The sequence below is a fragment of the Podarcis cretensis genome (assembly GCF_951804945.1).
Source record: "Podarcis cretensis genome assembly, chromosome: 9".
Classification (NCBI taxonomy): Eukaryota; Metazoa; Chordata; class Lepidosauria; order Squamata; family Lacertidae; genus Podarcis; species Podarcis cretensis.
The window spans coordinates 70,322,399-70,337,201 of record NC_137178.1 but is presented as its reverse complement, the minus strand read 5'-3'; the positions used below and the strand labels follow the sequence as shown (position 1 = coordinate 70,337,201).

The window sequence follows — 14,803 nt, the reverse complement described above, 5'->3', positions numbered from 1 at the left end:
CCAAATGTGTGGACATCATTGAATTGTGCAGCAGAGACTGGGCTCACCTCTTATCTACCTATTTAGTGATAAATTTTCTCTTTGAGAACTACTTTGATATCTTCACTCCTCTCTTAGCTGGAGAGACCTTTTGGGGGGGCTTAACTCTTAAATAATAATTAAGGTATCCTAGTAAAAATTTAGAACTGGACTAACCTGGCTAAACTGGCTGAAGTTTAAATAGAAAGAAGGAAAAAGAGCCCCCACATAAGACAAAATTAGATAAAAGCTAAATTTCTGCTGCTGTTCTTATCATCGGTTGGTTGCTTTGTTGATCTTGTTTGGTTTTGATATTGTATATTCTGTTTTTTTTTTATTTCTCTTATTATAAAAGCCTTATAGCAAGTTCGATAGGACATTGAAACTATCTAAGTTAATTTATCAATATAAATGAATTTATTGGAATTTAAAGTGTCTAAAGACGAGCCTGATCTATTATAAGTATAGAGTTGACTTTCATACATTCCTTCTGAATGATTAAAGGAGTGTTCGTGAATCCGCTGCTCGATAATTAATTAGACAGAATTCAGAGTGTGCGCCCCCTAGGGGAGAGTGTCTAAGAGTGTTTTTGAACTCATTGCTCGATAATTAATTAGATAGAGCTTAGAGTGTGTGCCCTTTAGGGGAGAGAATAAGTATTGTAGGAGATTTAATTTAAAACCAGTGAAAGAGAAAATGGCAGGGAAAGAAGGAAAAAAGGCAGGAGGAACACCATTGGAAAGGAAAACATCCTCACAAGAAGAGATAAAGGACTTAGACATCTTATGGTTAAAAATAAAAGAGGAGTTCAAACAGAGTGAAAGACATATGGAAAAAAAACTAGGAGAGATGCATGAGTTAATAGATAAGAGAATAGAGGGTGCAGTTGGAGAACTGTCAAGCAAAATCAAAGACTTGGCAAGTCGGTCAAAGGCTATGGAGGAAACAAATAAAAAAATACAGAAAGAAATGAAAGAACAAAGAAAGGAGACAGATAGGATAAGGGATGAGATAGGAGAACTAAATAAAAACCAGGACCAAATCTTAGACAATCTGGCGATGATCGATATGAAACAAAAACAATTAAATTTGAAATTTAGGGGAGTAGGTGAAGAGATAAATGAAAATATTAAGGAAAAAATGATCAAAGAGCTAGCGAAATGGTTAGAATTGAAAGAAGAAGAGGTTGCATATACGATGGAAAACGCTTTCAGAATTAAAGACAAAACAAGTGAAATTAAGGAAAATTGCAGGAGACTGCTTGGTTATCTTTAATTCGATAGAGATGAAAAATTTGATATTAAAAAGAAGCTATCAGAAAAAATTAGTCATTGACGGCAGACCAATCATCATCTTTAAAGAGATACCAACCAGACTCCTGCGCAAAAGGGAAGGTTATAAACAATTGGCAAATGTCCTAAAAAAGAACAATATACAATATAGGTGGGAGTTCCCTGAAGGAATCTCCTTTTTTTACAAAGACAAAAGATTCAGGATCACCGAGATGCAAGAAGTGAAGAAATTTCTGCGTAGATATGAGAAAGAGCTAGGAAGAATAGAAGAGAGATATGAAGGAAGAAACGAGGATACAGAGGAGAGAAGAAGGAAAAAAGAAAGAGGAAAGGACCAAGAAGAGAGAGGTAGAGGAGAGGAAGCAGACGAAGAAGAAGAAGAAGAGGTAGTAGCAGAAGAGGTAGAAGAAGAAGAGGAGGAGAACAGAGAAAACAAAACCACTCGAATTTAAAACACTAATTATTTGTAGACCGAAAAGTAGTCATTATAATGAACTTAAAATTTCTGTCGTGGAATGTGAATGGTCTGAATGAAAAAACCAAAAGGAATAAAATTGTAAATGTGTTGAAAAGAAAGAAATTAGACGTAATCTGTTTACAGGAGACACACGTGTGTAAAAAACATAAACATATCCTGGTACATAAAAAGTTGGGAGTTGGGTTTATAAATTGCACAACGGAAAAGAAAAGAGGGGTGGCGATATATGTGAAAGAAAAATGGGACCCCAAAGTGATCTGTAGAGATAATGAAGGAAGGATCTTGCGAGTACAAATTAACTTCCAAGGTGAAAAGCTTAATGTGATAAACATATACGCCCCAAATTCGAACAAGCCAGAATTCTTTAAGAAACTGGAACAAATGCTATTGGAGTTGGAATCTAATAAGACGATTCTAATGGGAGACTTTAATGGAGTGCCGGAACCGGAATTAGATAAACAATTAGGAAAGGGGAAAAATAAACAAGGGAAGCTGCCAAAATCCTTTAAGAACTTGGAAGAAAACTTAGATTTAATAGACATTTGGAGACACAAACATGCAATAGAGAAGCAATTCACCTTCTTCTCAGAACCGCATAAGAGTTGGAGTAGAATTGATCAAATCTGGGTCTCTAGAGAGCTTGCATTAAGAACTACAAATTGCGAAATTCAACCGAGAACTCTCTCGGACCATAACTCGGTTATATTGGAAATAAAAGGTAAATCACAGGGCGGTTTCAGATGGAGAATAAATGAATACCTATTAGAAAACGAGGAGGTTGTGGATAAAGCCAAAACCACCTTAAAAGAATACTTTACCCTGAATCTCAATACTGGGACAAGTCTGGACATAGTCTGGGACACTAGTAAAGCGGTTTTAAGAGGGGTTTTTATACAGCAAAACAGCTACAGGAGGAAAGTAAGAGAACAAAAGAAGGAGGAAATTCTCAATCAGATAAGAGAGTGTGAGAAAAAATTAATAACAAACCCCAACGATGATCAAAACAGGCAAACAACAAAAATGTTACAATCTCAATATTCAATGTTAACAAGTCAAGAAATAGAATGGAAAATCAAAGTAATGAAACAAAAATATTTCGAAACAGCAAACAAAACGGGCAAATTATTAGCATGGCAATGGAGAAGAAGGCAAGAACAAAGTGTAATAAATAAGATAAAAGTAAAAGAGCACTTGATTGAAGATCCAAAAGAAATAAAAGAGAATTTCCTCAAATTCTATGAGAAGCTGTATAAAAAAGAAGAGAAAGGAATAGCCCAAATAGAAAAATATTTAGAAGACTATAGTGGGAAGACCATAACAGATGAAGAAAGATACCAATTAAATAATCCCATAAAAATAGAAGAGATCCAGGAGGCAATAAAGAAGATGAAACCAGGAAAAGCCCCAGGACCGGACGGATTATCAGCCAAATACTATAAAGTATTAGAACACCAATTAACACCAGTGCTATGTGACACCATGAATAAGATATTGAAAGGAGGAAAGATTCCAGAGTCCTGGAAAGAGGCTTATATAACGATGATCCCTAAACCAGATATGGACAAACTGAATATTAAGAACTATAGACCGATATCACTATTAAATAATGATTATAAAATCTTCGCAGAGGTGTTGGCAAGCAGACTTAAGAAATGTCTAGTAAATTTAACACATAAAGATCAGGCAGGATTTCTTCCAAATAGGCAACTTAGAGATAACGTAAGGCACGCTATAAACATTATTGAGTACTTGGAATGTAAGAATGAGATACCCGCGGCGCTGATTTTTATCGATGCTGAAAAGGCATTTGATAACGTCTCTTGGCAGTTCCTATTGAAGAGCATGGAAAAAGCGGGGCTAGAGGGCGAGTTCATGAACGGAATAAAAGCAGTATACTCGAAACAATCTGCAAAACTGATTATAAATAATAACTTAACAAACTCATTTAAAATTGAAAAAGGAACAAGACAGGGTTGGCCTCTATCCCCGCTTCCATTTATTATGGCACTAGAGGTAATCACAAATAAAATAAGAGTAACATCAGAGATCCGTGGGATCAAAATAGGAACAAAGGAGTATAAGTTAAAAGCGTATGCCGACGACTTGATGCTATCCCTGGAAAACCCACAAGAAAGTGTTGGTAAGGCCTTGGAGATGTTAGAAGAATTTGGTAAGGTATCTGGTTTCAAATTGAATAAAGACCAAAATTTTAACGAAGAATTTGCAAAAGGATGAAAATGAAAAGCTAGAATTACAGTACGGAATTAAAGTGGCAAAAAAAATAAAGTATCTGGGAATTTGGTTAACTACTAAAAATATGAACTTGATTCAAGACAACTACCTTACGACATGGAAGCAGATTAAGAAAGACCTGGACACCTGGAGCAGAGTGAAACTCTCGTGGATGGGAAGGATGGCGGCAATAAAAATGAACTTACTTCCAAGAATGCTGTTTTTGTTTCAAAACATCCCCGTGATCAGAGGCTCTAAAATGTTTACAGATTGGCAAAAAACTCTTTCGAAATTCATATGGCAAGGAAAAAGGCCAAGAATTAGATTCAAACTTCTTACAGACCGGAAAGAAAGAGGGGGATTCTCGGTACCCAACCTAAAATTATATTTTGAGGCAGCCTGCCTTTGCTGGATCAAAGATTGGATCAATTTGGAAAATACTGACTTATTGGACCTCGAGGGGTTCGACAATAGGTTCGGCTGGCATGCCTACCTATGGCAAAACAAAGAAAAAGTACATAGAGGGTTTTCTAGTCATATTATTAGGGGGCCTCTATATGAAGTGTGGGAGAAGAATAAAAAACTCCTTGAATGGAAAACACCCTGGTGGCTATCACCAATCGATATTTCAGTGATCAAAAAAACCAATATGGCAGGAAAAAGGTTTACTTATGAGGACCTACTAATAAGATCAGAAAGTGGATGGAGGATGAGAACATATGAGGAGCTGAAAGAGAAATGAACAAGCTGGTTACAATTCCACCAAATAAACGCAATATGGACGGAACAAAAAAAAGTAGGGATGAATGAGAAGAAATCCAAATTTCAGATAGAAATAATAGAGGGTAAATCCAAATTATTATCTAAAATGTATGATATACTATTAGAATGGGACACCAAAGATGAGGAAATAAAGGAGGTCATGACAAGATGGGCAATGGATCTGGGATATAATATAGAGTATGATAAGTGGCTGAATTTATGGACTAGCGGAATGAAATTCACGGCATGTGTAACACTGAGGGAAAATTTAGAAAAGATGATGTACAGGTGGTACATTACCCCAGCAAAGCTAGGGAAAATGTATAAGACAGGGAATAAGTTTTGCTGGAAGTGTAAAACTAAAGAAGGTAATTTTTTCCACATGTGGTGGACATGCGACGAAATGAAGAAATACTGGGAATATATTTACAATGAGTTAAAAAAAATATTTAAATATACATTTCCCAAAAGACCAGAGGCTTTTCTTCTGGGAATAATTGGGGACGAAATTAAAAAAGAAGATAAGACATTATTCCAGTATGCTACAGCTGCCGCTAGATTATTAATTGCCCAAAATTGGAAAAGCCAAAGTATCCCACCAATTAGTGATTGGCAAACAAAGTTATTCAAATTTGTAGAACTTGCAAAAATGACACAAAAAATTAGAAACCAAAAGAATACAAAGTTTATTAATGACTGGAATAAATTTATGATTTATATTGAAGGGAATTACAAGAACCTAAAAACTATAGCAGGACTGATATAGATCTTACGATGTGCAAATCATTATAACTATCAACTGCAGGAGAAACAAACTATTCATACTAAGAAGCCTGAAACCGGGAGGGATGGAAGTCAATAGATGTGTAGAAGAATGATTAAAATACTTAAAGATATAAAGATATAAATGAGAAGACAAAGAAGCGTAATGGAAATCGACATTGTTTATACGTTATGTATTGATATTTATTTAGTTTTCTTTTGTGTGTGTGTTGGGGTTTTTTACAACTGTTGTAACCGTTGATTTGTTTTTCTTTTTGGTGATCTAATGTGAAAATTAATAAAAAGAATTTAAAAAAAAAGAAAAAAGATCGTGACTATGGAGTATATCTTCTATTTTGTCTTTGGATACTCATTATCAGTGTGTCTCATAGTTTGTGTATAATAGTTTTCTCTTTGAAGCCCTTACATAAGTAAAGATAAAAGAAATCTATTTTTGAACTGGTGGTATTGACAGGTATTTTTTAAAAAAGTTAAATCAATATAATCCCACAACTGAACATTCTTACTCTTTGATTCTTGCAATTACATCTAATCCTTCTATGTAAAGGAACAGCCTGCTTGCAAAAAGAAGAAGAAAAAGAAAAAGAAAGGAAACATTTCTTACTGTTTGGTTTATATGTAAAGAGGGAATCAGTTTCAAGTAAAATATAACTGTGCCACCTGGAGGAGCAAAAATAAATATTATGTTACCTTCTTTGACAAAGATCCATTCATATGAATAAAATTTGGCAAGAGTGTTAACCTGGTTAATTTTAGGAGAGTGTAAGCTACCCCTCAGTTGTTAGCATTACTTCATAAATTTGGCCGTTATATTGTGCTGAGCGACTCATGCAGCCTCAGTAATTTCCCCCTTTATCTGCACTATGAATCAGTCTTCTCTTTAAGGACTCCTGATCAAGGACTAGAACTGAGAACTCCCAAAGGAGCTCTAGTGGGAAGAGCTCTTTTCTGACTGTGCTCAGATGTTCTGCTGTTCTTTTAACGGTTTCATGGGGCTGTTGGGGCAGTCGTGATTATAACAATCCTTACACCAAATACAGATATAAATATGATTAATCCTTTGCATTGTCTTGTCTTTCAGGATTTGACAGGGTATGCCCAGGCAGTGGACCTCTTACATCCAGTTATCTATGCCTCAGCTGTGATTCTCTTGATGTGCCTCCTGATGATCAAAGTTAGCTACCTATACCATCACAGGTATCAAGATTTTTGAATTCATGCTGTCCTATCTAGACAAAACGCAAGTAATTAGTCTCGGGTTGCTATATTTACACAGCAGTCCAGCACCAGAAATATAGGCACATGTTAAATTAGTAGGTGATGTCATGTCGGTTAGTTTGCTTCAAAGTATCAGGTAGCTGGATAATGGAATGGCATGCCTATCAACCACCTTTTCATAAATCCATACCAGTAAGAGTAGAATCTAGTCCAGATTCATTCACAATCTGTGTTATATATTTCAACTTGCAAGGCTGTTTCAAACATAGCTTTGGTAATCTCTGGGGGCACCACTCTTTCTGCGTTTACATGCATTGCCTGCTACAATCTACACTTAAAGGAGTTGTTTTCTTTAAGAGGTTCAAATCCCCCCCCCCCAACCAAAACAAAATGAGTAATCTGTTACTTAAACAACTTCCTTACAGGAAGCTACTGCATTCTGGCCCGCCGTTCGATGATGTATAAATTAGTGGGACAGCTTTTTCATATGGCTCAACAGAACTACAGTGGCACCTCGGGTTACATACGCTTCAGGTTACAGACTCTGCTAACCCAGAAATAGTGCTTCTGGTTAAGAACTTTGCTTCAGGATAAGAACAGAAATCGTGCGCGGCGGCAGCAGGAGGCCCCATTAGCTAAAGTGGTGCTTCAGGTTAAGAACGGACCTCTGGAACGAATTAAGTACTTAACCCGAGGTACCACTGTAAAACCAAATAGCTTACCAAATAGGCAAATTATAGAACATAGATTAACATCGGAATGGTAAATTTTCTGATTTATGCTACAGTTCTAATAATTTAGCCCAGTGTACTTAAATAAACCTGGGGTTTCTTGGAAAATTCAGAGAGATCTCAGTAAGAGAGTAGTAACGACAAGCAAGCTTTCCTGAAAGTGCAGCTGTTAGCTGCATTTAGGGAGCACCCTGTTCACATAGGTTGATAAGGGTGAATAGCCATGACGGCTGTGGAAAGCATTCCATGAAGGTGCAAAGTATTTAAATACTGATTTAGCTGTTAATGCTATATCCAGATACATTTCCTTCCTCCAGATGCATTTCCTAGGGAGGGCATTCTGGGATTTGGCATTGCTGAATTCAGTTTTCATCATAAAAGTCCACATAGATTCAGGTTGATGCAACTACCATGATTCTGGTTAAAAATATATGCTTGTATAATTGAACATTTGAGCATTTGTATGAAGAATTGCTTTGCTTCTGTTGTTTAACAGTGTCATCAGGATCAGCCTTAAAAGTTGGCACATGTTAGTTAACCTCAGCTTTCATATTTTCCTGACATGTGTGATGTTTGTTGGAGGCATTACCCAGAGCAAGAATGCTAGCATCTGCCAAGCAGTAAGTTAAACTGTGTGTTGAGAAATCTAAGAAAAGAAATAGGAATAAAGAGCTCAGGGGTGGGGGCAATGATTTTGTCAAGAGCTGCTGGGCTTTTTCCCATGGAGAAATACTAAAATTTGGCAGTTGCTTATTGCAGAAACAAAATCACAAATGTACTATTCTGGAATTTTGTTTCAAAGTATAATTTATAGAGAAATGCTGTTACCTAGACTAGTGGTTTTCAAATTTTCTCCCCTCAGAGAACTTTTCCCATATAAATTTATCTCCAAATAATTCCTGATCCCTACAGAGGATTTGGGAATGTGTTCAAGAATGCACACCCAGTCAAGCATACAGAAGAATATATACATTGCAGGGAAAGCTGCTTTCAAGGTTTTTCATTTGCCGTTTCTGAGATTATTGAGGGCCTCTCAAGACACCATCCCAGTGATAATATAATCCAAAACAAAAATCTGGAATTTAATCCAGTCAGGAACCATGCCCATTAACATTCCAGTAAGTGGCTTCAGGAACTCTTCATGAAGCAATTTGTACTTTAGTGCTGATATACAAACACAATGTTGTAAATGCACTTTCCCATGTATACCAGTATAAAGTAATGCACATACCAACTTCGGCAAAGCAAGGCATAGTTTAAAGCAAACCCATCAAATGGTTCATTAAAGTTAAATGAGTAGGCGGCCTCTCAGAAACTGCAGCCTTTCAGCCAATTTGTATGTTTCCTGGGAATTATATAACAAGTTGTCCAACCAAGAGTTAAAAATTAACTTGCCATAATTAAGCAAGTAGGTATTGGCTTAAGTTGGTACGTAGGTTGTGGAAGAAGTGCTTGAGTGCCTGTGTATGTTAAACATACAAATAGACCGTATCTCTCTTAAGCGAATGCCTTAATTGTCTTATTGTATATTTTTCAGGTTGGGATAATTCTGCACTATTCTACACTTGCCACCTTACTGTGGACAGGAGTCACTTCTAGAAACATCTATAAGCAAGTCACTAGGAAGGCAAAGAGGTGTCAAGATCCTGACGAACCGCCCCCACCTCCTAGGCCAATGCTTAGGTAAGAAATATTATTGTTCCGCTTCTGCTTAAATTAGTGTGTTGTTCTTGGGATTTCCCTACTTTGAATGGAATTCAGCAAGTTCTAGGTGAATATTAGTGAAAGACTGAGGAACATAAAAATGACCAGCATGCTTAGAGCGTCTCCATGGGTGCCAAGTTTGGGGTAAAACGGGGGGAGAGTAGCTTGTTGTTCTAGTGGTGGTCAAGGTGAGATCAGAAAGCATATGTAAATATTTTAGGTTGACTTACTCCCTTCATTGTTTATGATTTACAAGCTAATGAAGATTATTTTTATTTATTTTAGAAGATTTCAGTTCCAGCATAGCGTACATTAAATATATAAATAACAGTAAATAAGCGAAACGCTACAGGAATAAGACAGTAAAAGGAGCAGTTAAAGTCATGAAATTAAGCAGAATGGAAAAAAATGTATTCAAGCCAACTTCCATTATATGCTAAAACAGGTTGCAAACTGGATAAACTCTTGGTGTGCACTTCACCAGAAATTAGGTGGGAGTTTTTTTTGCGGGGGGGGGGGGGAGCATATTCATTTTTTCTTCAAGCTTTGATTGGGGAGGTCACCCAATTGGCTTCAAACCCTATTGGCTTCAGTAGAAGACTTTGCAGTCTGTTTGCAGCTGAAGGGGCTTTGAAGGTGCCACAAAGGGCCTTGCTTTCTTTTCTCATTCAAAATGCCTTCTGTCAAGGGTTCAGAATGTGTGTTTAATATTTCATACAGATGTTTCAGCCATTGTCCATTAAACTAGTTTAATCTGGCTTTGTCCACAAGGTGGCAGAAACTGATCAGGTTTTTTTTTCCAAAATTGAATGGAACTTTATAGCCTCGTTGTGTTAATTTGTCATACAAAATATTTTTTCTCTTGCATGCCTAAGAGAGCACAAGAAGTAAAATCTGTTTGGAATATTCCTTGTATAGCCCTGCTTTTGAAGGAGCTGGGGCAGACACCTTAGCTCAGTAGCAAACCACATGCTTTCTGGGCAGGATCAGGAAGCAGGTGATGGGAAAGACTCTCACTTGACATCCAGCAGAACCACTGCTACTCAGAGTGGGCCAGTACCTGACATTGGGTGGAGAATGTTCTTGCACCAGAAGGCAAAATTCCCTAATGGGAAACCCTCTGGGGGCTTCAAGCTTCTGGTGTGCAGGGCCAGAGCAGTAAATGAACAGGTTACCTTTACACACACTTGCACATCCCTCTCTATCCTGAATCTAGGCAAGCAAGACGCATTATCAGAGTTCAATGCATGCCAGCCAGCCAGGAAAAAACCCAGGGAAGGTGAAAATCAGTCAGAGAGCAGTGGGGGTGGAGAAAGGGAGGCCAGCTTTTGACCAGCAAGTCTGAGGTTCCCCAACCCTGGTCTGAGAAAGCCAAACCCCTTCTCCCAACCCCATCCTCTCTCATCCATTCCTTGAGACTACACTGATGCATCTATCTAGCTGGTCCCACACGTGGCTCTGGTAGTATTTCAGAAACAGCTACCTTAAAGTCCCTGCCGTTCAGCTTTCTACTGAGCAACCAACATTTAAACTTTTTTTTTGGGGGGGGGAGGGGATACTGCTTTCCATGTGCTATCCCAGCCTAAGATCTGGGGCTAGATTTCTGGTCATACTTCAGAATTGGAGTGTGCCTTTAATTGTTGTAACCGCTAACTGGCATCTTCTTTGTTTTTTAGGTTCTACCTAATTGGTGGTGGCATCCCTGTGATAGTCTGTGGGATAACAGCTGCTGCAAATATAAGGAATTATGGAAGCAGGCCTCATGCAGCATAGTGAGTCTTGCCTCCTTGCTAAGTATTTGGGTGGATATATTTAACTGAAATTATTATTAAGAATAACATGAAAGCAGATGCCTTTCTCACATTTTGCTTTTTTTGTCTCATTGCAGTTGTTGGATGGCATGGGAACCAAGCTTGGGAGCATTTTATGGACCTTCCAGTTTCATTATTTTCGTTAACTGCATGTATTTTCTCAGCATATTTATACAACTGAAGAGGCACCCTGAGCGTAAATTTGAACTTAAAGAGCCAGCCGAGGAGCAGCAGCGTTTAGCTACCAATGAACATAGCGACCTCAACCACCAGGATTCAATGTCTGTGTCGCTGGTTTCCACTTCAGCTTTGGAGAATGAGCACAGTTTCCATGCTCAGCTTCTGGGCGTGAGCCTCACTTTATTTCTGTACGTGGCCCTGTGGATTGTCGGGGCCTTTGCTGTTTCTTTATATTATCCCTTGGATTTGGTATTTAGCTGCTTTTTTGGAGTTGTGTGTTTAACTCTTAGTGGTTTCCTAATAACACACCATTGCATCAACCGGGAAGATGTCAGACATGCTTGGATCACAACCTGCTGCCCTGGAAGGAGCACATATTCGGTACAAGTTAACATTCAGCCCTCTTCCAGCGCGAGCGGGGCAAACGGGGAACCAGCCAAGTGCACCAATAGCAGTGCAGAGTCGTCATGCACTAATAAAAGTGCGCCAAGCTTAAAAAATTCTTCTCCGGGCTGTAAGCTGACCAATATACAGGCTGCAGCAGCTCAGTGTCCTGCAGGCCCCTTGGCGCTGAACACAGGCCCTCCACTCGATAACAGCCTTACTGAGCACTCAGTAGACAATGAGATCAAAATGCATGTGGCCCCTTTAGAGGTACCTTTACGGACAAATGGGCACCCAGGTCGCCATCACAAAAACAGGAGTAAAGGGCATCGTGCCAGCAGGCTAACCGTCTTGCGGGAGTATGCTTACGATGTCCCCACCAGCGTGGAAGGAAGCATCCAAAATGGCATGCCCAAACCTCGTCAAAGTATCAGTGAAGGGCATTCAAGGAGCCGAAGAGCTTATTTGGCCTACAGGGAGCGGCAGTATAACCAGTCTCAGCAAGACAGCAGTGGTGATGCTTGCAGCACTCTTCAGAAAGGACACAGGAATACCGAAAAGACAGTGCCAACAAACTTCAAAAAGGATTTACTTAGGAAGCCCATAGTGGCCGAGCTGGAAGGGCAGCAGAAGTCCTATGGCTTAAATTTGGCTGTCCAGAATGGGCCACTAAAAAGCAGTGCCCAGGATGCGACATTACTGACTGCTGACAGCACTGGCAATATCAGGACTGGGTTATGGAAACATGAAACTACTGTGTAGTGCCACTGGACATTATCCTTGAAAGGATTTAAATGGAACTTTTCTTCCGTGCTATGAATAATTTTCCACAGTTTACAGACATGGGTACGTTGAGCGGGGAGAGTATTGGGTAGGAGAGAGCTGCCATTTTAAAATATTTTATACTTTTTAAAAGTATACCTGTGACATTTTTGCAGGAGATCTTTTACTCCTCTGTGAATCTTTCATTATAAGATTCTGTTTTGAGATGCAGAATTGGACAGTATTTTTTTACATGTTAACGTTCTCTCTCTTAGGTATGTCCATCACATTTCACTTTTATATTTAAATGTGTAAAATAAATAACTTTCTCTAAAATCCATATGGACAGTATTGGTTCAGACCGTCAGGTGGTGGGGTGTTGTGCCTAAAACCTGATATTTCAGTTGCCAAGAAAAGACACACTGCCAAAATGGTAAGTTCTAGGCTGGTGCTTCTATCCAGGACCTCCTTGCACAAGGGGAAAAAATCTATTTAAATGTTTCCAATTCAAAAGTTTAAGGGCCCTGCACATAACACATCCTGATCTATTAGGGTTCTTTATAGAAAGTTGTGTGTGTTCTGTTAAGTTTGTACTGTCTCTCCCTCAATTGCAGAAGACAGCCAGAATTCATGTCATTCAGCACTTCTACTTGACAAAGTGAGTTTTCATTCAGGCTTCTTGTGTTACAGGGGTGCACAGGGTATTATTTAATTATTTTCACACCACACTTCCATAGGAAATACAGCAAAGCTGTGTACAACCTTACACAACATAAAAATAGTGCAACAACATTAAAAATAACACGAGTGACATGTCAGTAAAAACATCAGTAACATATTAATAAAAACTGGCTGGCAAATGTTTAACATTCAGATTTCCCGTTAGCAATAACTTCAGAGTTATTGGTGAGTGATGTTTTGAAACTTGAAGTCTGAAACTTGAGATGTTAGCATGATCTACCTGAAGTTGGGATCCAGAGAGCTGTTTTATGCATACCAAAAGACTTGGACATGCCTAGAGGGGTTTTGACATTTTTCCTTTCCATGACAGTTCGAAAACCACCCCTCGATTAAAAAAGTTATTTACTAAAGTGCAAGGGGACTGCTGTTCAAGAAGCATAAGCCCCAAATGTTGGACCTTATTATTTTAATTCTTAAGTGCACCCCTTCCTGTCATGAGAGTCTAGAGTAGCTAAACAATAAAAATCTAGCATGAAAAACAAAGGTAGAATCACAAAATGAAATACAACACAATAATGACACTATATCATGTTCCCTCATTCTTCAGCTCCAAAGCCAGTTAGATTCTAGTTTTGCTTCATTTTCTTTAAAGTTCAGTTCCAGAGGGACATCTGTTGACAATTTTGAAAGCAGTAAAACAATTTTAGTAAGCAGGAGGCTTTGCCATACAACGTCTTCATTCCGTCAGTAATTTTGTAATGCATGTTGGTGATATTTCCATTTTACAGAGTGAAAACAGGTTAAACACAAGAATGTTCAGTGGCTGAGGCTTTCTTTGATGAACCTAGACATAAAAGCGTACATTCTAGGCCACACTGATGCTCTCCTAATGGATGTAATCCATTTCTATTGGAGTCACTTCTTCACTTAATTGAAGATAATGCATTATCTCTTTGTCTACCACCCAATCATCCATCAAAACTTCATTTTTAATGACACTCTTTTACCTGGCTAAAGTGTGTATGTCTTTTGGTTTGAAAATGGAAGACGTTTCATACAGGAAAAAATTCTGTTAACTGCAGGAAAAAATTCTGTTAACTGGGTCTTTTTTCTTTTTTCTTTTAGTCAGTTAAATCCCCCATGCTTTTCAACATTTACATGCAGCCACTGGGAGAGATCATCAGGAGGTTTGGGCTGGGTGTTCATCAGTATGCGGATGATACCCAGCTCTACCTCTCTTTTAAATCAGAACCAGTGAAGGCGGTGAAGGTCCTGTGTGAGTGTCTGGAGGCAGTTGGAGGATGGATAGCGGCTAACAGATTGAGGTTGAATCCTGACAAGACAGAAGTACTGTTTTTGGGGGACAGGAGGCGGGCAGGTGTGGAGGATTCCCTGGTCCTGAATGGGGTAACTGTGCCCCTGAAGGACCAGGTGCGCAGCCTGGGAGTCATTTTGGACTCAGCTGTCCATGGAGGCACAGGTCAAATCTGTATCCAGGGCAGCTGTTTACCAGCTCCATCTGGTACGTAGGCTGAGACCCTATCTGCCTGCAGACTGTCTTGCCAGAGTGGTGCATGCTCTGGTTATCTCCCGCTTGGACTACTGCAATGCGCTCTACGTGGGGCTACCTTTGAAGGTGACCTGGAAACTACAACTAATCCAGAACGCGGCAGCTAGACTGGTGACTGGGAGCGGCCGCCGAGACCATATAACACCAGTCTTGATGGCCTTCTCGGTAGTGGCGCCCGCCCTGTGGAACGCCCTCCC

At 39.0% G+C, this 14,803-nt stretch overlaps 1 protein-coding gene across 1 annotated transcript in view; it reads left to right on the top strand.

Moving 5' to 3' along the window:
* ADGRA3 (adhesion G protein-coupled receptor A3) overlaps positions 1 to 12,833 on the top strand; it is a 51,579-nt gene extending 38,746 nt beyond the window's left edge. Inside the window, exons 15-19 of the mRNA XM_079989633.1 lie at positions 6,647 to 6,762; positions 8,011 to 8,134; positions 9,052 to 9,197; positions 10,895 to 10,990; positions 11,107 to 12,833. Of these exons, the coding sequence (XP_079845759.1) occupies positions 6,647 to 6,762; positions 8,011 to 8,134; positions 9,052 to 9,197; positions 10,895 to 10,990; positions 11,107 to 12,355 (1,731 nt within the window). The 3' untranslated portion in view covers positions 12,356 to 12,833. The remainder of the gene's footprint in view (positions 1 to 6,646; positions 6,763 to 8,010; positions 8,135 to 9,051; positions 9,198 to 10,894; positions 10,991 to 11,106) is intronic.
* Positions 12,834 to 14,803: the final 1,970 nt, after the last annotated feature.